At 50.3% G+C, this 22,067-nt stretch overlaps 1 protein-coding gene across 3 annotated transcripts in view; it reads right to left on the bottom strand.

Moving 5' to 3' along the window:
- Positions 1 to 3,008: 3,008 nt before the first annotated feature.
- NSF (N-ethylmaleimide sensitive factor, vesicle fusing ATPase) overlaps positions 3,009 to 22,067 on the bottom strand; it is a 76,205-nt gene continuing 57,146 nt past the window's right edge. The window contains exons 13-22 of one of the 3 annotated variants that reach the window (XR_005954681.1): positions 21,187 to 21,282; positions 20,465 to 20,621; positions 19,157 to 19,290; positions 17,764 to 17,830; positions 17,495 to 17,574; positions 9,833 to 9,967; positions 8,925 to 9,038; positions 5,008 to 5,063; positions 4,511 to 4,631; positions 3,009 to 4,431 (exon numbers count right to left, since the gene is read on the bottom strand). Coding sequence is in view for 2 of the 3 variants with exons in the window: in XM_041461981.1 (XP_041317915.1) it covers positions 4,413 to 4,431; positions 5,008 to 5,063; positions 8,925 to 9,038; positions 9,833 to 9,967; positions 17,495 to 17,574; positions 17,764 to 17,830; positions 19,157 to 19,290; positions 20,465 to 20,621; positions 21,187 to 21,282 (858 nt within the window). In the remaining variant the exon portion in view is untranslated. Of the gene's footprint in view, positions 4,632 to 5,007; positions 5,064 to 8,924; positions 9,039 to 9,832; positions 9,968 to 17,494; positions 17,575 to 17,763; positions 17,831 to 19,156; positions 19,291 to 20,464; positions 20,622 to 21,186; positions 21,283 to 22,067 lie in introns of all 3 variants that reach the window. The other 2 variants (XM_041461982.1, XM_041461981.1) reach the window with 2 other exon arrangements.

Genomic DNA, 22,067 nt, shown 5'->3' with positions numbered 1-22,067 from the left:
CTCAAACACACCCCAGACAGTGAACTCCAGGGAGCGGGGCCACTCGGGCTGGGGCTGCTGCTCCGCTCTCTCTCCTCCTGGGAATGAGCACCCCTGGGGCTGCACAGAGCAATAAAGGGGAGAGACCCCTGGCAGGGAGCAGGGGGGCCCTCAGGCAGAGCAGAACCCCAGGTCCCTCCCTGCAGAGTTCCAGACCCCCTTCAGAGCAGCCTTTGCTCCCGAAAATTCAAATCCCAGAGAGCTCCAAAAACCTCTCCCAGCCAGAGCCACGCCGTCCTCTGATATGCATCTATTTAAAGTATATATTAAATCCATGTCTGGAAAGGCTCCCAGTACCTGACTTTAAACGAAATCCCTTCTTTGTTTGTTTGTTTTTTAATCAAGAAAAGGTATTTAATATTAAATAGAACATTTATTGCCTTGTAATTATTTTACTGTAGCCAGGTATTCTAGCACTGAATGGAAGATCTTTTTCCATCAATCTGCTGTATCCAAAGTTTTGTATAAAGTTGTAGAGGTCGATTTTTTTTTTATTTTATATTCAGAAAATTTCTCTTTTTATAAGCATTATTTATTATACAATGTATATACTTGAGTTAACTAAGATTATATATTATATAAATATATATATTTGGAGAAAAATATATTTCAACTTCCATTTTTTGTGGTACATCATTAAAGAAAAGGTAAAAATTCAAAAATATGCACTTGCCAGCTTGTGTGGTTTGGCTCTGAGGGTCCTGCTGAACAGCTACAGAGCAGTGGGTCATGACCCAGCTGCTCATGGACAGGGACAGCCACGGAATCATGGAATCCCAGAGTGGTGTGGGTGGGAAGGGACCTTAAGGGTCACATAGTTCCACCTCCCTGGCATGGACAGGGGTACCTGTTAAAGGAATCAAGACAATGATGGCAAAAAGAAGAGATTTTACAGCTGAATTCTGAGATTTTTGTTCAGGCAGTGCCAGGGCACAGTGTGCACAACTGAGATTCAGCAGTCATGGAACCCTTGGGGCTGGAAAAGCCCTCTAAGATCATTGAATCCAACCACTGCCAGCACTGCCAAGGCCACCACTGAGCCCGGTCCCCAAGTGCCACACCTACACAATCCCTCCAGGGATGGGGACTCCACCCCTGCCCTGGGCAGCTGTGCCAGGGCTGGACAACTTTCCATGGATAAATCTCCCTGAAATCCCATCTAAACCTGCCCTGGCCCAGCCTGAGGCCGTTCCCTCTCCTCCTGTCCCTGTTCCCTGAAGCAGAGCCCGACCGCCCCTCACGGCCCCTCCTGGCAGGAGCTGTGCAGAGCCAGAAGATCAAATTAAGCAATGGATCAAGATGAAATTAAGCAATGGATCAAGATGAAATTAAGCAATGGATCAAGATGAAATTAAGCAATGGATCAAACCATGCTCCAGACTTTAAGGGTCACATAGTTCCACCTCCCTGGCATGGACAGGGGTACCTGTTAAAGGAATCAAGACAATGATGGCAAAAAGAAGAGATTTTACAGCTGAATTCTGAGATTTTTGTTCAGGCAGTGCCAGGGCACAGTGTGCACAACTGAGATTCAGCAGTCATGGAACCCTTGGGGCTGGAAAAGCCCTCTAAGATCATTGAATCCAACCACTGCCAGCACTGCCAAGGCCACCACTGAGCCCGGTCCCCAAGTGCCACACCTACACAATCCCTCCAGGGATGGGGACTCCACCCCTGCCCTGGGCAGCTGTGCCAGGGCTGGACAACTTTCCATGGATAAATCTCCCTGAAATCCCCTCTAAACCTGCCCTGGCCCAGCCTGAGGCCGTTCCCTCTCCTCCTGTCCCTGTTCCCTGAAGCAGAGCCCGACCGCCCCTCACGGCCCCTCCTGGCAGGAGCTGTGCAGAGCCAGAAGATCAAATTAAGCAATGGATCAAGATGAAATTAAGCAATGGATCAAGATGAAATTAAGCAATGGATCAAACCACGCTCCAGACTTTGCACACTCCCCACATGTCACAGGCTGTCTCTGAATCACCTTCCAACACTTTGGACAGACCAAGGTCCACATTTTTCATATAAAAACTCATTCTCCTGTCCATGAATAATTCTGTGGGTGTTTCTGCAGCATCCCCTTGCATTAGCAATGCTTTTAAGTGCACACAATTTTCCACTGCACTGCCCTCAAATATACCTGTCTGACAGGCAAAATAAATACAGAATCACTCATATTTTTGCCCTGATCCCCAAATTACTCACAAAGCCACCCCACGGATCCACATGCAAGGCCAGGGTGTCTCTGCTGGTGCCACCACCCCTGACATGTCCTCACCAGAGCACCTGGCCCCTGGAGGGTTCTGGACTTCACAGCTCTGGGGGTGAAGCTCTCCCTGTCTGCCCCAAACCTTCCTCCACCCCACACTGTGCCCCCAAAACCCATCCCAGCACCTTCAAATCTGCCTCTGGTCAACAACTCCATTTCAGGAACACATTTCTAGAAAGTTCAAGATGAAACAGGGTAAAGAAGGGGGTGAAGAATTCAGCCCTTACATTGAAAGCAATATTGTGTATTTGTCATACATTTAAAGCCCCTCTGCCAGGAGGAGCCATGGAGAACACACAGGTGGTGGGAAGGTGCTGCCCTTCCCTTGTGCCACCTGCAGGGAACATCTCAGATGGAGACCTTGGAACAGAGGTTGCAGTGGGTCAGGTGTCACACCCAGCAGCCCAGCCTGGCTTTCCAGCCTTCCCCAGGGCTGGGATACTTTCCATGGATAATGGAAATGAATAATTTCCATGGATACCCCCACCCCACACACACAGACACACACAGGGCCTCCTCAGCCCTGCAGAGCCCACACAGCTCCAGAATGGGCTGGACCAGACTCCTCTCACTAACCTCTACTCAGGCTGGGCTAAATTCAGTCCATCCACACTCAGGCACACTCTGAGCACTCCTCTGGCAGCAGCCCAGGAGCAGCTCTGCTCCTCACACACACCAAGAGCAGACACAGATGGCACCCAGGTCATCACAAGGAGTTGTGCTTTTTATTGAATCCATTGAATGTGCAATTAAACCAGATATTTATTCATCAATATAGTTCTGGACACAGACACGATAAGGTTTACATCATTTACTCTGAAATATAAGTTACTGTGTGCTGCTGTCACTCAGACTGGCAAAGGGAAGGGAGGAACAAATAAATTCACAAGATCCTACACAAAATGAGAGGGAACCACCACTGGGACTCACAACAGCATCACAACACAACAGCACTGCCAGAGGAGCAGAGTGGAGTGCCTGAACCACTCCAACTGCTGTGAGCACACTGAGGACAACAGGACCTCCACCTGGGCCTGGAAGGACGTGGGGCACCCTCCTTCCCTGGAACACCCCTCTGCATGCCACTGCTAGCCCTTACAGTGGGTCTGGTCGAGTTTAGGAAGCTACACTGACTAACATCTGCTAAATGGCTTTGAGTTCATGCCCCACCACACTGAGGTATGTTTCAGGAACCTTCTGGAAGGAATGGAGCCCAGGGGAGCAGCCTCAGCATCTCCCTGAGGCCTCAGGAGCATGGGAAGGAGCGAGGAGCAAGGTTTGATACATTCCTTTATTTCAGTGCAAAAACATGGCAACACACATCTCGTGCACCTGCAGAGCTTGGCTTCCTCTCTGTCTCTAAGGAGGAATTTCAACCTTTGGTAACATGGCAGGAAAAAGGGATAAAATGAGGCTGGAGGATACCAAAGCTGCCAACTACAGGAACTCAGGAAGAGCTGGAGGCTGGAACCAGCATTGCTAAAACTGTTGTTGGATTAACAACAAGGTTTGATGCCTTAAATACTGGATTTGGAAATTTCCTCTACTCTGATCAACACTTCCCTGCCCTCTTCCAGTCCCCAGTGCCACCAGCAGTGTCCCATCAGGCCCCAAAATACCTGGGTATAAATAAAGTGGCTGCAGCATCCAGGCACTCCTGGAGCTGGACTCCTGTGGGCTCTGTCTGTGGGGCTGGGGTGGCACCACAAAAAGCCTTCACCTGACCAGGATCAGACAGAGCAGTGCTTCAGCATCCCTCCACCAGACTGGCAGGATTATTGGAAGCCAGGATCTCTTTCCTACTGCAGGAATGCTGGACACAAGTGAGGGTCAGCCCCAAACCTCACAGGACATTACCCCTGCTCACCCCAAAACGCACAGAGACAGAAGCACAGTGTTCCAGGAGACACTTCCACATGACATCAGAATAGGAAAGACAAAGAATAAAGGTACTGTATTGCACTACACATGCAGGTTCCACATGGGGCTCTGGGGATCAGGGGAGCATTTCACTTTGTCCAGTGTGTTGAGCACAGAAGAGTAAAGATCCCAGTGTTTGTTCTCCAGGTTGGTCACTTTTCCAGCTGTTGATCTTGCACTTGGTCCACCTTCAGTCTAGGGTAGGGACTCTTGCAAAAGAAGCCAAATCCATCAGGAAAGCATCATGCACATGTATAAAGCATCAAGCACACACTGGAACCCACTCACATGTAGCCAGGATAGATAGTGGTGTGAGTTTCCCCAGCACAGGTACTGCCCTACATGTATTAGAAAGTCATTCTCTAGGAGATGCCACTGTCCCACTGGGCTCAACTACTCCCTGTGGCACCTATGGGGAAAGAGTAGGACATCCTTCTCTCAGACAGCAGACACAAGAAACCAGAATTCCAGATTTTAGATAAACAGCTGGATTTTAACTCAAGCAGAATCTCTTTTGATTTACTTTAGTTAAAGAAAGGTAAATTTTGGCCCACGCTTTAAAATTCAAGGGTAAATTCAGAAAAGCAGAGAACTCAGGCATGCAGGTTCCCAAACCTTCAGGACCTCCCCCCTCCCAAATTGCTCTAAGAACTGATCTGATACAGCTCTGACAATACAGAGGAGCCAACAAGGACAGCAGATCCACCCCACTGGCTCCCCTCAGTGCAGCTCATTTCTGAGCAGAAAAGAGAATTTAAGCTTTGCTTTAAAATAAAAGTACTTACGTTCCTTCTTCTCTCAGAAGGGCCAAGAACTTCTTCACCCGGTACTCAGGATCCATCTAAACACCAAACCCAACAGATCCCCATTAGTGCCAGCAAACCCTCCAAGCAGCCAAAAAGGAAAGCACAGAATCTTGAAATGTCCTGAGTTGGACAGGACCCACAAGGATCATGGAGTCCAACCCCTGGCCCTGCCCAGACACCCCAACAATCCCACCCTGGGCATCCCCGAGAGCTCCTGGAGCTCTGGCAACCTCCAGACCATTCCCCAGGGAGCCTGGGCAGTGCCAGCATCCTCTGGAGGAAGAACCTTTCCCTGAGATCCAGACTGACCCTCCCTGGCACAGCTCCAGCCGTGCCCTGGGTCCTGTCACTGGTCACAGAGAGCAGAACTGGGGCCACAAAGGCTGCTGGAGCTGTGTTTGCTTGGCCTGAGCAGGGACCAGCCTGGCTGTGCCGAGCTCTGGAGCTGCCAGGGCAGGCTCAGCCCTGCACTCTGAGAAAAGGTGAGTGGCACAAGCTGTGAGTGTCACAGGGCAGGAGATGGGAGCACACACAGGCTCCTCACACCCACACCCTGCTGCCAGTTCCAGCCAGGCCCACTCCAAGGCTGCTTCCATCCACCCCTTCCCAGGACTGGGGCAGCAAATCAAACAGGAGAGGGACTGAGGATGTTCTGAGGGCTCCTTTCCCCTCAGAGGTGCAGCAGCAGGGGCAGCACAAACCTGAGCCAGCACAAGGCTCCAGAAGGGGCAGCACCAGTGAGTGTTGTGCATCCATCAACCTGGAACAGCCCCCAGGAGCAGCCCTGCCTCCCCCAGGACAGGGACAGGGACAACAGGGATGGGGGTGGCCATCCCCCAAATAAAGCAGGCAATATTCTGTGGTGATCTTTCAAAGTTGCCATGAAAGTTAAGATACATTAAAGACAAGCAGCTTAGATTAAGTTTTATTTATGCTGATTAAGCTTTATTTATGCTAAACAGAAGTTACCAAATCAGGAAAGCCTGGAGGTGCCAGAAGGGGCTTTTGGGAACACTGCCTGACTCATCCAGGCTCAGGAGGAGACCTTGGCTTTGGGAGTGCTGCCAGCAAGGCCCAAGAGCAACAACACAGGCAGGGAGAAGAAGCAGGAGGAACCAGCCCCCAGCCACGGAGAGAGCACCCAGCAGCTGAGCTGAAGCCAGGGTGGGACTCAGGAGCACTGGAGGTGGCTCTGTCCTGCAGCCAAGGCCACTGCAAACACTTGTGGATTCACATGGCAGACCCTGAGTGTAGCCAGGGATCAAAGGCACAGAATCATTCCAGGATACTCAGTGTACACAAATGACCAAAGGATGTGACACAAAACACAAGCAGCTGGACAGTGAAGAAAGCAAAGAAAAGCAATAACAGAGTTTGGGGGAATGAGGCTGCCAGAAATTGTGGGGGTGCACAGCTCATAAACAAGGTGAGAATTCACCCAGGGCACCAGAGCAGTTCAAGTATCCCAAGAAAGGATTTTGATATTGGGGGTCTGGTTCACTGTGACTTTAGTCTGAAACACACTGGAAGTTATCTGACCAGCTCAGGAATACCTGCAGAGAGCTGAGGGTGGGGTCACTGCTTTAACAAAACAAAACCCACCACTAAATTCAGAGGAAGACACAATGTGCACATTTATTACAAAGAATTCAGTCACCTGCCATCTAATCAGCTGAGCTCTGAGAAATTTCATCCATCACTTGGAATTCTTAAGTGATTTCAGACTGAAATCCCCTTCTGAAAAGCTGTGGTACAGCTCAGTGAAAACAGGCTGCATGCTGGATTTCTTACCTAGTGCAATTGTGCTTTCCTGTAAGGGGCTGGCAGATCCCAGCTCTCTGTGGGTTCCAGTGCTCAGATCCCAGCTCTGGTCCCTGAGAGCCTGCACTGCTCTCCTGTATTTATAGCAGTTCAGCAGATGGAGTCATGGAAACACCTCAGACCTTTTGGAACAGAGCTGGTTCATATTTAGCTGCCATATGCTGCTACCTCTGCTGTTACACAACCACCTGAACCCAGTGCCAGAGCAGGAACCACCCTGCTGCCAACCCTCCATGGGCAGCAAAGGGACACCCTCAGTGGCTCTAGGGACAGTGGCAGCACTTCATGCTTGATGTTCAGTGTGTGAGAAAGGGCACAGTCCCAGCTCTGCCTGTCTCCTCCCAGCCTGGCTGGTCCTGCACTTACCTACACAACAATGGTCTGCTGAAAAAAATTAACACCCGAGAGCAGCTTGCCTGCACAGGCTCAGCAGAGTGAGGACTCTGTGTCAAGTGTCACTGCTCACAGGATCATGGAACATCCTCAGTGGGAAGGGACCCACAGGGATCATCCAGTCCACCACTGGACCTGTCCAGACACCCCAAAATCCCACCCTGGGCATCCCTGGCAGTGCTGTCCAAATGCTCCTGGAGCTCTGGCAGCCTCGGGGCTGGGACCATTCCCTGGGGAGCCTGGGCAGTGCCAGCACCTCTGGGGGAAGAACCTTTCCCTGATATCCAACCTAATCCTCCCCATGCCCAGCCCCAGCCATTCCCTGGCTCCTGTCCCTGTCCCAGAGCAGAGACTGGAGCTGCCCTTCAGGAGGAGCTGCAGCCCCCAGGGAGCTCTGCCCTCAGTCCCCTCTGCTCCAGCTGAACAAGTGACCTCAGCTGCTCCTCCTGTGGCTTCACCTCCACACCCATCCCCATCCTCAGCTCCCTCCTGTGGACACTCTAATTCCTTTCTATCCCCATGACATTGTGGTGCCCAGAACTGCCCCCCAGGAACAGGCACAGGGGCCAGGCTGGGGACAGGGCTGGGGTCAGCATTGCCACCTCAGAACTGCCCATGGTTTACAGAACCTCCACCTTCAGCTTTGAAAACAACCAGCACTTCAGGAGAAAGCAGCACAAGAGCATGTCCTGCGTCAGAAGAAGGGAGCCATTGTCAGGGCTCAGGGAGCACAGCAGAGCCCAGCAGCCCCTGAAGGCCAGCACCCCTTAAATACATTTAATACGTGTGAGCAATGACTTACTGACTTGCCTCTAGGTATGGAATTAAAAGCCAAGGAAGAAGAGGAAAAAGTAATCTAGATAAATGACTTTATTCCCTGAGGTGACATGCAGTCAGAGCACATCCCCAGTGCTGAGCAAGTTTTAACAGAATTGTGAGGAGTGAACAGAGGGGTACACAACTCGTCTGCTCTGAACTACAAGTCTCTTCACTTCTGCCCTGCCTCTGCGAGGGAGATCTGAGAACAGCTCACTCAGCTGCACTAAATCCATTTGATGGGACAGAGGGGGGGCTGGGGGAGCACTGGGATGTCAGGGGAGGATTAGGGCTGCACCCTCAGCCCGTGTCAGCATGAGCAGGAGCTTGCTGGCTGGCTCCAGGCATGGGTGCTGCTGCGGGGGAGGGCTCAGAGCTGCATAGTTCTACCCTCTGCAATTATTTTCTTTAAAGTGCTGAAAGTGGTAAATAAAGAGAAGAGCAGCTGAACAGCCTGACAGATTTATCTTCTTCAGGGAAAGAGCACATACACCTGCACAGGCACCTTCTTCTTTAAAAAAAAAAAAAAAAAAACCAAAACAAAAAACTGAGGTGATTGCTATCTGCAATCTTAACATGCTGGGTGGAGAAAAGAAATTCCATGAAAGGTGAGTTAATCCAACCCCTCCCGTAGCCAGATGCTCTGAAGTGCAACTCTGAACAGCCCATGGGCACGAGGGGGGGATTTAAAGATCTCTGTGGACCAAAATGTGGTGATTTCTTTGTTCTGAACATCTCCTCTCACTGCAACTCTTTTCCCAATTAAACCAATGCAAAGGCTCCCACCCACACCAGGGCTCTGCAGAGAAGGGAACCTCCAGGACTGCTCTAGGACCCCAGACCTTCCTCCCCAGAACCACTCCTACCTGTAAGGACATTTCTATCAGCATCAGCAGCTTCTTGATGCCGATCCACACCGGCTTCCCTTTGACGTTCTGAGCAATCGTGCTGCGCTCCTTGTCTTTGAAGTTACCCAGGAGCTGGGGGGAAAATCATTTTAAAAAATCAACAACAGGAGACAGAGTAGGAATAATGGTACCTACCTTGGGAGAAAGGGAATGGAAAGCTAGAAGCATTTACTAGCTGAGAGGGACAATTTGTTGCAATGTATCTTAGACAAGGCAAAACACAAAAAAAATTCTTTAATTCCCTCATGTTTTTTTCCATAATATCCCTTATCCAACAGTTCGTGCTGTGCTTTTATGATGCACTCCAGGTCTTCTCCAGATCAGGGTCTACAAGGAAACAATGGGTCAAGCCACAGGGAGTTTCCACACCTGCTGCAGGAGTGTCTGTGTCTCTCAGCTTTCGGTGACACCACCCTGGGACAAGTTTGCCAATGGCACAGAAGATTTGCCTGTTGAGTTTATTTTAACAGCCATCAGTACTCACTACAACTCCCACTAGGGCACAGAATAAGGGGACACTGAAGGCAGGAATTTATAAAGAACTTTTAATTCCTCAGCACCAAACACCTTCAGTTGATGCTGTTCCAATTCACCAGAGCACCCTCTGGGCACATTCAGTTTAAGTGTCCCAATTATACTCATTACCCACTTCCCTGCCCTTGGAATGCTTCAATCCAGACCACAAACCTCTCCCCAAACCTACTGTTCTCTAATTTTGCCTTAATTTAATTCATGAAAAAGCAAATTGAAAAGCCTCAGAACTGCTCTGTTATGACATGATGACAAGCAGGGTGGTGTTACCAGACACAGCTACTGCAAAATCCCTCAAGTTTGGAATCTTTTGTCATCCTTGAACTTTTGCTCACCTCTAAAGCCTCCATGAGCTGCTCCCCTGTGGCAATGTTGGGCACGTGGATGGTGGTGCTGAAGGCATTCAGCATCTCCATCTCCTGCAGGACGTCCTTGCGGCTCGTGGTGCCGATGATCAGGAGCTTGCGGCCCTGTCCGGGCAAGGGAGCCACAGTCAGGAAAGGAAAACCTGGAGAGAACCAGCCTAAGGAAGGTCCAGCTAACTACAAACGATAAATGGCCATTTAAAAACCCACTTCAAACAAAATTAATGGGATTAAATCTGTCATTAATTGAAGTCGCCAACAGCAGCCACAGGAGACCAGGATCAGCTCTCGGAGCAATGCCACCAACAGGGTCCAAGAATTATGGTGCACAAAGTCCCACCACACTCACAGCTCCTTCTGAACCCTGCATTATAAATAGCTGGATCCTCATTAAATTTAAAAGCCTGAGCAAACTCCCACTCCCAAAAGCTGAATTACAAATGACTTCTCGGGGGAACAGCCTGTCTTTAGGAATCTGTGGGTACAGTGAATTCCCTGCTCCTGCACAGGCAGTTCCAGTGCATTTCCAGCTCAGGCTTTTGAGCAGAGGCTGCTGTGAGTCCCTGTGTTCCCCCTGCAGCTGTACAGGACAGTCCCACTCCAGCAGGCTCCAATTCCCAATGCAGAGTGCACAGAGTCAGCCCAGCCCAGGCAATAACAGGGTTATGAATAATAGAGCAAGTTGAGGAAAACATCAGCTGCAAATGCAAATCCACTGTTGTTTGTTCACCTTGCAGAGCCCTTTCCCCTGCTGTTTGAATTTCCATGAGCAGGGTTTGGACACTGATCAATATTGGATGGTAGCAGGAGCTGCTGGGATTGTCAGGCAGGATCATCAGTTCCTTTTCTGTCCCAGCACACAGGGAGCCCATGGGCTGGGAGGGGCCTGGCTGGCCAAGGACCCCCCTCTTTTGCTGTTCAAGAATCTTGGCTGGGGCTCCAGGGGTGAAGGGAATGTCCAGTGCTCACCTAGAGGGTGCTGGGCACTGCCCAGGCTCCCCAAACAGCTTCACTGCTACACAGCTGAGGTACCAGGACACAGAGAAAGCCAAGGACAGACTCCTGACCAGGACTGAGGCCTCCAAAACACAGAACAACCCTCCTGCAAGTGCTGAACACCCAGACCCATCTGCTTCACAAGTGGTTCTCCTAAAAACTTGTTCATTACTGTAAGGAACTCTCAAAATACTGAACAGCTTGGGCAAGGGGTTGTGCTAATAACAGTTTCCCATGAACTGTGAGCATTTAAGAGGGGGAAAAACGGCTCAGCTGCACCCAGGCAGTGTCTGTTCCCCAAATATAGCTCCCAGCATGTGCACAGTGCCTGGCACACTGATCAGGCATCAATCAAGGGGATAACTACCTCAGAGAGGCTGCCTGAGGGATGCTGCTCTCATATATTAATGAAGTCTGTGCCTGATTACAACAAAAATGGAATTTAGCTTGGAGTTTCACCAGGAAAGGGCACAGGCAGCACAGGAATGCCACAGTGAGGGGAGTTTTACCTGCTGGCACTTCAGGTGTCCATGACTGATGTCACTTTCCTGGCCAGCTGCTGGAGCCCAGATGACACATTCCTGTTCCCAGGAATGCTGCCCACTCTCTGGACTCATCCAGCAAACATTCCCTGGCCAAGCTGGCCAGTGCCACCCTGAGTCAACTGGACCCAAAGGCAGCAGGGCAGTGGGAGATGGCTGCACACACAGAAAGGGCTCTAAAGCCCCGGGACACTGAGGGAACCACTGGCATTGGTCCCTGTGGGAATTCTGTGGGAACACCAGCTCAATCCCACTCTGTGTGTGACCACTGGGACAGATTTAGAACAGGAAAAGAGCAAAGCAAGATCCATCATTTTGCCATGTGAATACAGGAGTTCCTTCCTGTTCCAAATACAACTTCAAATCCATCATTTCCCTGCTGGGGGTGTTCACCTGGAGAAGGGAAGGGCCTGGGAACACCTTAGAGCACCTTCCAGTGCCTAAAGGGGCTCCTGGAGAGATGGAGAGGGACTGGGGATAAGGGGAAATGGCTTCCTACTGCCAGAAGGCAGGGATGGGAGATTGGGAATTAGGAATTGTTCCCTGGCAGGGTGGGCAGGCCCTGGCACAGGGTGCCCAGAGCAGCTGTGGCTGCCCCTGGATCCCTGGCAGTGCCCAAGGCCAGGCTGGACAGGGCTTGGAGCAGCCTGGGACAGTGGGAGGTGTCCCTGCCATGGCAGGGGTGGCACTGGGGGGGCTTTAAGGCCCCCTTCAACCCAAACCATTCCATATTTCTGTGATTCTGTTTAGTTGGAGTAGAGAAAGCACTGGGGATGAAATGGGGAATAACTTCCCTAAATAGATCCTTGATAAAAACAGAGAGGTTTATAAAATCATAGCTGGTGTAGAGGGGATGAGGGAGAGACTGCTGCTCATCATCACAGAAACCAGGGAGCACAAGAAGGAATTCTCAAACATCAGATAAACTGAACTAAAGGGTGGTTTGCTCTCACCAACAGCTCAGCTGGACTCAGGCACGCACAGTGCTAAGAATGGAAAGGCTTAACAAGGTTGAAAAGCACCAGGATGAGTTTCCAGAGGGCAGATCCATCAGCAATTTTTAGATACCTCTGTTAAAATCTATTCCCAGGTCCCTGAACCACTGACGTGGTTGGGAGCTCCTCAGAACAGATGGCTACTCTGTAAAAGTGCTTCAAATTTTTAACAGCTCCACCCAAAAGATCCTGATTTTTCCCTGCTTTCCTAAGAAGAAACCATGCCTTCAACTCCCTGCTTTAAACCTGACCCCTGGAAAGCAGCCACAGTGACCTGACAGGGCAGGAGTCCCTCGAGCTCTCCAACTTTCAGGCAACCCAAAAAACAAGTGAGAACACCCAGGGCAGCACTGCTTGCCCCAGGAGTTATGGAGGCAGCAGGAAAAGCCATCAGACTGAAAAAGCTGCCCTTACCCAGCTCCTCTGCACTGATTTCCTGGGATTTGTTCTTGTTCCAGGACCCCAGAATGGCTCAGGCTGGAAGGGGCCATGGTGCCACTCCCTGCTCCTGCAGGGTCATCCCAGAGCACACAGCACAGGGCTCCATGTACTGATGATGCAGTCCCATTTTCAGAAAAATTCATTTTTTTTATCCTTAATTTCTACTGCAGCCATGGTGAAGGCAATGTGCCACGTGTTCAGCCCACACAAAATCAGGATTCAATCCAAACTTCCAAAAATCAGGCATAACATGTGAGTAAATTACCAGGGAAGGAGGAACAGCTTTAGATGATTTGGTGTCAGATTCACAAGTAGGGCAGTTCCAGCCCAGTTCTTCCATCACCAGAGACCAAACACAGGCACAGCCTTAGGCTTGAATTCATCCTGTCCATTTTTAGTCAAAGTGCCCCAGTTTGGAGCCCAAGTTCCCTCTGTGCTGACAGGGGGACAGAACAGAGGTGTGTGTCCTGCCCTTCTGCCTTCCAGAAGAGGATGAGCCTAGAGCTGACCCCTCTGCTGCAGGGGTTTTACCTGACTGAAGGATGCTCTCATGCACACAACTGTGGGACTTGAAGAAGCCTCTTGAACCAACTAAATATTCCAGGATGGATTTCTCTACCACAGCAGCCACTTCCCAGCAGGCAGCACATCCCTGCCCAGGGGGAATCAGAACATGACAGTTACAGACCCTGCTGTGAGCAGCTGCAGCCTCAACACCTCAGTGGAGTCCCCACCTACAGAATTTCAGCAAATCCAGCCAGCCCTAGGCCAGGGGAGCCTGAGCTCTGCTGGAAGCAGGCACTGGTGACACTGAGGTGCCTCTGTCACCCACCAGCTGCTCAGGACCCTTGTACACCTTTATCCTTGTGTTTGGGGTCTTGGGAATTCCTCACATGCAAAGGGAGAAACATAATTCCCTAGGTTTGTGCACATAAAAGTAACATCACTGGTGACTGGAATTGCTTCCAATTCACACCAAGTGATGTGGAATCAGGAATGCATCTGGGATTACATCAAACAAGGAGATTATTTCCCTGTAACTTTCAAAGCCTCCAGTGTCCCAGTGAGAAAAGGGGCTGGGGAGCAGTGGAAGGGCAGCTCCAGAAGAGGGTCTCCCTTCAAGAAGAAGGGCTGGGGGCTCTGGGAGCGATGGAAGGACATCCCAAGGCATGAATCTGACCTTTAAAGTGGGGCTGGGGGCTCAGGGAGTGAGGGAAGGGCAGCCCCAGGAGTGGGTGTCCCTTGGAGGGAAGGGGCTGGGGGCTTTGGGAGTGATGGAAGGGCAGCCCCAGGAGTGGGTGTCCCTTGGAGGGAAGGGGCTGGGGGCTTTGGGAGTGAGGGAAGGGCAGCCCCAGGAGTGGGTGTCCTTTGAAGGGAAGGGGCTGGGGGCTTTGGGAGTGATGGAAGGGCAGCCCCAGGAGTGGGTGTCCCTTGGAGGGAGGGGGCTGGGGGCTCAGGGAGTGAGGGAAGGGCAGCCCCAGGAGTGGGTGTCCTTTGAAGGGAAGGGGCTGGGGGCTCTGGGAGTGATGGAAGGGCAGCCCCAGGAGTAGGTGCTCCCTGGAGGGCACCTTGCCCAGGCAGACACTCCCTGAGCCTGCCCAGCTCTGGCTCGCTGGGGATGCTGAGGGTCCCTCCTTCCCTCCCAGGCCGATTGTTGGGAAGCAGCAGGGAGGCACATGTGAACCTCGGTGGGGCTGGGGAGAGCCTCCAGCCCCGTGTGACTCTGCATGTAGATGAAGCAGCCCCGGCTTTGGGAGCTGCTGCTGCTCAGTTCTCAGGGAAGGCTTTTTCTCCTGCTTGGCTCCCTGCTGAGACAGCCCTTTTCAGCCTTTCCATCCCCCAGTCCCTGCTCCTGCACAACACAGGCAAACTTGATTGAATTAAAGACCCAAGAGAACATGGTTTATTTTCTTCTCTTCAAGGCATTTCAGAAAAGATTTTTAATTGGTTTAAAAAAAGATGCTGAACAAAATGCAATGGTTTTCAGTCCTCTTGAAGCAGCAGTAACAGATAGCACTATTTAACACTGCTGAGTGGAACCACAAGCAGGAGCTGTGACTGGCAATTTAAAGCAAGCTCAGAGAGGTTTCTAGTTTATTTAAAGTCTAAAGTGTTTACCCTCAAAAGAAAACCAGAACCTTCAAGTGTTTGCCCTTCCCACACCACGTTCCAATAATCCAGCCTGGGAGGAAAAGTGGAGCCTGAGAGGCAGCTTCAATTCAACACAGACACGCACCTCGATGCATAATTAATAACATTTCATCCCAGAAATGCTTCTCTTCCACACAGAGCCTGCAGTGATTGCAGGGAGCTGCTTGCACATCAAGAATATCCCTGCAAGTGACGTGACACCCCCGTGAATTCATAATCTGGGCCACAGCAGTGGGAGCAGCCATGGTGACAGGACAAGGGGGAACGCCTTCCCCCTGCCAGAGGGCAGGGACAGATGGATATTGGAAGGAAATTCTTCCCTGTCAGGGTGGGGAGGCCCTGGAATGGAACTCCCAAAGAAGCCCTGGATCCCTGGAAGTGCAGGGGGTGGAATGAGATGGGCTGTAAGGTCCCTCCCAACCCAAAGATTCTTTTAAATCCACTCAGTATTTCAGGTGCCCCCCACAAGTGAAACACTGAAGCAAAGGGTAGCAGGTATTGTCTTCCCAGCATCCTGCCAAGAATTCCTCTCAGCACAGGGATGTCCCAGGACATCCCATTTTTACAAGGAATGATGCTAAACCATGATCCCAGTCCCACAGAAATCCACAGTGCTTTGACCCCATGCAGGTCAGTCCCACTAATGCTGCTGATGCACTTAGAGCCTGTAGCTGCACCTCAAATTCCAGCAACCCCCCGAGATCAGCCATTCCCTCCAAAGAAACTGCTCCTCAAGGCAACTTGTAATCTCAGAGGGGACTTGAAGGTGTTGATTAACCCTCAGGATTATTTCCATCATGGGTTCCTTACTTGAGTTCAAAACCCCCAAGGAGTCTCTGTGCCCAAATCCAACCTTTTTCACAGTAAACTGTCACAGCAGAAAAGGTCTTTCCTGCACAACTCTATTTCTTACACACAACTTTGGGTTTTTTAATGCCCAAGATCCCCACATGCCATGGCCATCCCAGGGAACTCACTACAAACACACCAGGAAGAGCCCTGTCCCCAGAAGTGCCAGAGCAGGGCTCAGCTCACCCCATGTCCTGATTCCCACAAAGCCAACACTGGACACTTAAAAAAAATAAATAAATAAATAAAACCCCACATGATCAATCAACCAGTGACATCTCCTCAGCAAACTCACTCTCTACCCTCCAACAATTTATGGCTTAACTCACCATAATATTGGCTGTCAAGGCAGAGTCTCCCAGCCCCCAGGGCATTTCAAACCCTGCTGAGCACAAATCTCTGCAACAAGTGCAAACTTGGCAAATATCTGTGAGCTGCAGCCTGTGTCCTGCTCTTGGGAGCCCCAGGTGCCACCCAAAGGGCAGCCCAGCAGCAGCACACATTCAGGATGCAATGGGCAAATGGACAATTTAATACTTTAAGTTCCTGTGAAAGCTGAACCAAATAAAGTTCTGTTTTCCCTATTGATTTCTGGGAACAGCCATGTCCTGGCACTGTGGAACAGCCTGCAGCAGGTCAGTGATTACAGGAGATGAGGGGACCAGGAATGGCTGTGCTGCTGCACACAGGCAGCTGCTCTGTTCCAAGCATGTGATAAAACTTGGATGCTGTTGTGTTACAGACTTCACATGGCCTAGAAAGCTCACTGGGAAAATCTTTGTTCTCCCAGGCTGACAGTCACACGGGGAACTCAGGGCCTGTGGCATTACAATTTAGTTCAAAGTCCTGGATTTGAAAGGTCTTTTCACCAAACTCTCTAATGAAAACAACACTCACACACAGGCTCCTGTGCCAGGATATTAAACATGACAAAAAACTGACTTCACCCAGACTGTGCTTCTCTGCTTTTTCCTCACATCAACTTTCAAGGTGTTCCTGTTAGGATGTTATTTATTCATGCAGATCTCTGACACACAGAGCAGAAAGGCAGTGAAGGACAGGAAAATGGCAAACAAGAAAGGAGGCTCAGCCTGCCTGTCTCACCCAGCACGAGCTGCAGAACCCTCAGCACTTGTGATGTTCCTAAATCTCATCGAGCCACAAAGTGCAAACAGACAGGATCAGCACGAGAGACAAGATCTTAAGCTTCCCTCAGTCATTGTAATTAACACCTGATCATTTCAAGTTAAGAACAAATTAAACCCCTGACAACCACAATCACAGATTACACAGAAATTGATCTATAAATAGGGAGGGAGCACGTGGCTGAGCCAGGGGTGGATCTGGCCTGAACAGCTCCTCAGAGGGCACAGCTGGCACAATTCAGCTTTACATGGTGAAGGTTAAACTGGTTTCCTCAGTCAGTATTTTTAGGACTAACTGCAGAAGATACAGCCCCCAGTAATTAGATATTTCAAGCTGAATCCCTTGTGGTTATCCTAGAAATGTCCAAGTGAATGAAGAGCAGCAGGCTGGGATTAACGCGGCTGACTCAGACAAAGCCTTAACACCACTGGCAGCTCTCAGGCAGCCACAGAGCTCCCACTGTCCATTCCTGCAGGAACAGGGACAGTCCCACTGTCCCACCCCTGCCTTACCTGAGGGGGGGCTTTCTTCAGCAGCACCAGAAGAGCTTGCAAGACCAGGTTGGAGAAGCGAGGTCCGATTGGGACATAATCTGAAAGGAAAAACTCATTTTAATGTCCATGGAGCAGATACACATTTAAGCCACTTCACTGCATCAAAACCAGTACAATGGCCCTGCAGTAAATGGTTCCAGATAATTTCCAGTTTGAAATGTTTCAACATTGCAAATACATCAATATTTCTGCAGCAGCCAGCACAGCTCTCCCTCCTCCTGACTCACCTAAAAGTCGCTCAATGTCGTCCACAACAACACAGCTGAGCTGGGACTTGTAGGCATCATCAAAGATCTGAAAAACAGTGAAATAACTCAGTGTTAAACCTCAGCCACAGGACTGTGACAGCCACAGCTGGGGCTGCTGATGTGGGTTCAGCTGAACACAGCAGCACTGAGAGGAATAATCTGAGAATGAAACAGGTGGGTAATGAGAGATCAGGCTCCCTGCAGACAATAAAACACTGCCATCTCCACAAATTTGGTTCATTTATTCATTTACCCCCTCCCACCCTTGGCAACAAGCAGCTGCCCTGAGGTTCACTGGAAGCCAGGGAGAAACCAGCACCATTCCTCTGTTTTAGGAGCTGGGGCAACACTGATAATGTGACACACACACACACACAGAACCTCCCCAGCTGTAACATAGCTGTGAAGATTTTCTCCTCAGGCTGGATATTGGGCACTGTGCAGAACAGCAGCCTGCAGGGAGAAGGGACTGACTCAGGTGTGGATCTCAGCCCCAGTCACCCTTCCTGGAGCAGCACAGTGCCCTGCACAGCTCTGGGTGTGAGCAGGAGGCAGCATTAAGGACAGCAGTGGTGCTGCAGCCCTGCCTCCAGCAAACCCTGATTCCAGTGAATCCAAAGGCTCCTCTTGGATCCAAGTCACAAACTGGATCTCCACTGCTTCTCCTAAGAACCTTCCTTCCCTTACAAACTCTACAACCCTGCACCAGTGTGATCAGAGTAACATTCAGCTCATGTTTAACTGAAGACCCCACCTCAGAACGGGTCCCAGTCCCACTCAGGCAGATCTGTTCCCCCATGTGCAGCCCTAAGCCCTTCCTGGCTCCCTCTCCACAGGCAGAGCTCCAGACCTGCTCATCCCAGATCTGTTCTCCTGCACTGTTTGCCAGACTTGAAACCTTCCCTGAGACACTCAGTACCAGTGCCACAAAAACATTGTGACAGGAGTCTGGCATGACAGGACAGGAGGGAATGGCTCCCACTGCCAGAGGACAGGGATGGATGGGATCTTGGGAATTAGGAATTGTTCCCTGGCAGGGTGGGCAGGCCCTGGCACAGGGTGCCCAGAGCAGCTGTGGCTGCCCCTGGATCCCTGGCAGTGCCCAAGGCCAGGCTGGGCAGGGCTGGGAGCAGCCTGGGACAGTGGGAGGTGTCCCTGCCATGGCAGGGGTGGCACTGGATGGGCTTTAAGGACCCTCCCAATCCAATCCATTCTACAATTCTGTGATACATTCAACTTTATAAATAAATACATGCAGGATTTCCAGACCTAGAGAGAGCTGAAAATACCATCCCAAAGGTAATTCACCTTTCCCTCCAGGAGAGAACCAGAACTGTGCTGTCACCAGCCATAGGGGACGACACACACGTACCTTCTTCATGGCCTGGCACTTGGCTGTTTCAGAAAACCCAATCATCTTATCAGGAGAACAGATCTTGATAAAGGGGAAGTTGGATTCTTCTGCTATTTTTGCTGCTAAAGCAGTCTTCCCACTGTGGGGGGGTCCTGAAGCAAAGGACAAACAAGGAATAAACAAGGGAGTAAACAGCTCTGACAATGCTCGGTGTGAATGATACTTAGGGTATGTTTGAATTCCATCCAGAGGCATCTGCAGTGTGAAATGAATGTTTTTCCTGCTTGCAGAAGGAACACACTAACTCCTGGTGCAACCCAATCCTCCACATGAAGGCAATTAATGGAACTACTTGAGTGTATGCAGAATGATGTGTCGTGACATGAAAGGGGACATTACACTTTCTGTAGGAGCAGCCATGGCACCAAAATGTGTGAGTTTGTGTTTTGGATCAATTTCTTGAGCTTATGTCCTGTCTCAGTATGATCTCTGCTGGCACCTTGGCAAACAAGCCAGCAGCAGGCACACCAGGGAAACACTGGCAAAGACAATTTGTTATTTGTCTGAATTCACACCAGGATAATTCAGAGACCAAAGACACACCTGAATCCATGTGGCCAACATGAATCATTTTGGAGGGACAGAAGAAATTGCTGGGCACTAACACAAGAAATTACTCAGGGTTAACTCCAAAGCTACATACTACAAGCAACAGTAGTAATGCATCTTTTTGGACTTTGGGAAAGGAAAAGGGGAAGAGATAAATAACAAATTCTACTCCAACATAACAAATTCTCCTCCAAAACTTGTAACACAGATACTGCAACCAGTTTCCAACATCTGAAAACTCTCCTTAGGCAGTAACAGTCTGGATAGAGGGGATCCACCTTTAACTGACAGAGACACCCAAATGTGGCTGTTTGAACTCAGCTAATTCCACTGATGAGCTCTCCAGTGACTTCAAAGAGAATTTAGACAACTGACTCAGCTAGAGACATCTCCACTGTAAACCAGCCAAATGCAGGCTCTTCACTGGGTACATTTTGGTTATTTAGTGGGTACATTTTGGTTATTCACTGGGTACATTGTGGTTATTCACTGGGTACATTTGGTTATTCATTGGGTACATTCCCTTCTCCCTTATTCCAACCACAGGATCCCTTTGGCTGAGCAGACAGTTTTAATATCCAAAGCAGTTTCACCCAAGCAAACTGAAAGAGCCCAGTTCCATTTCTCCCCCCAGGTGTTTCCTGCAGGTGCAGGATGTCAGAGGTGAGCAGGAGCAGTCTCCAGAGGGGATTTCCCAGGTGTTTCCCCCAGCTGTACCTTCCAGCAGGACGCTGACCAGGGGAGTGCGGTCGCTGTTCTTGGTCTGCTGCACCAGCAGCTCCCCATCATCCAACACCCTCGTCACTGGGTCCCCCCACTTAATGATTCCATTCATGATGTAGCTGGCATAGTCCTCCTGGTTGGTTCCAAATGCCTGTAGAAGTGAAGGAACACTTCTTTCAGCAAAAAAATTTTTCATCTCCTTGAAAAACCATGAAACAATTAAACAAAAATGACCAGGAGCAAGGCTCTGGAAGATGCTAAAGTGAGACAGTCACAGCCCCTGGTGACTCACAGCATTCCAGCTCAGAGGGCTGAACACAGGTGGAGACCAGGCATGTTCAGAACCATCTTTTCATAGGCCCTCACAAGCAGTTCTAGTCAGTGCAGGTTACCAGTGTGTTCTGACTCCACACTGTGTGGAGACAATTCCTAGAAATAAGGCTTAAACCTCCTCCAACAGCCCAGGGTAAAGCTGTCATCCAGGAACTGGAGTGGCCTAAAAGGGAAAGCTGTGACAAGGAGAAGAAACCCCCAGCTGTTTTTTATCTGTTCTAGCTCTCTCTATGACCCTCTGGGCAGCAACAGGCACACAGAGAGCTCAGAGCTCCCCACCTTCACAACACAGGACATGCCACTGCTGCGTGACCCCAAAGGAAGTGTCCCTCCCATATGACTGCACTGGTGGCTGCTCCTGCAGCCCCACAGTGCTCACTTACTGGTTTGATATCGTTCTCCAAGGATGCAAAGAAGTCTCCTCTGGTCACTCGCAGGCTCTCTGCCTTCTCCATGTCCACCTCCACTTTGTTGCTGGCCTAGAAAGGCAACAAAGGCCACTGAGGTGCAGCAGCACCACCCAGCTCCCCCCCAGCCTCCCTCCACAGCCCCAGCCCTGTGGGGTCAGTAAGAAAAATGTTTCTGTGGGGACATTTGCTGGGTACCCCTGGAGCCATGCCCACCTCCAAGAGCCACATCCCAGCCCCCCAGAGCCACTCAGGGCAGCTGTCCCACCCCAGTGGGTGATGCTGAAGTGCAGAGGAGCTCTGTGACCCCCATTTCAGAGAAGTCACCCCAGATAAGAACAGGACTGAAGCTTTGGCCCACCCCTGCTGCTGCTGTGCTGCAAAGCAGGAGTCAGTGAGGCTCAGACTGGTGCCAGTATGGGACTGACCTCAGCCCAATTCAAACTTCTAGAACCTACTGGGATTACACAGGTACCCTTTGGATCTGGGAACTAAAACAAATAAACTACATTTAACCCTCAAAGACTTGTCTCAGACATTCTCCTCCAACAGGGACCTGCAAGAACAGAGTGCACCAGAGCACGGGAAGGAAAAATAACAATAAAAATAATGCCATGGTGCTTGTCTTGAGGAGCAGCAAAAGCAACCCCTAAACAGCCACCACAGGACCCCAGCCTGGGCAATCCTGCTGTGCCAAACACACACCTGCAGCCAGAGGATGGCTGAAATGAGAGTCCCTTCTCCCAAAAACACCCACCAAGCACAAACACACTTGCCAAATAAACAACTGAGGGCATCTTTAGTACAACTGATCACTTTTCTACTGTGCAGAGGGAGATGAAGGTACCTGAAACACT

The sequence above is a fragment of the Pyrgilauda ruficollis genome, unplaced genomic scaffold (genome assembly GCF_017590135.1).
Source record: "Pyrgilauda ruficollis isolate IOZ18807 unplaced genomic scaffold, ASM1759013v1 scaffold159, whole genome shotgun sequence".
Classification (NCBI taxonomy): Eukaryota; Metazoa; Chordata; class Aves; order Passeriformes; family Passeridae; genus Pyrgilauda; species Pyrgilauda ruficollis.
The sequence above is the reverse complement of the archived record's forward strand: the minus strand, read 5'-3'. Positions and strand labels throughout refer to the sequence as shown.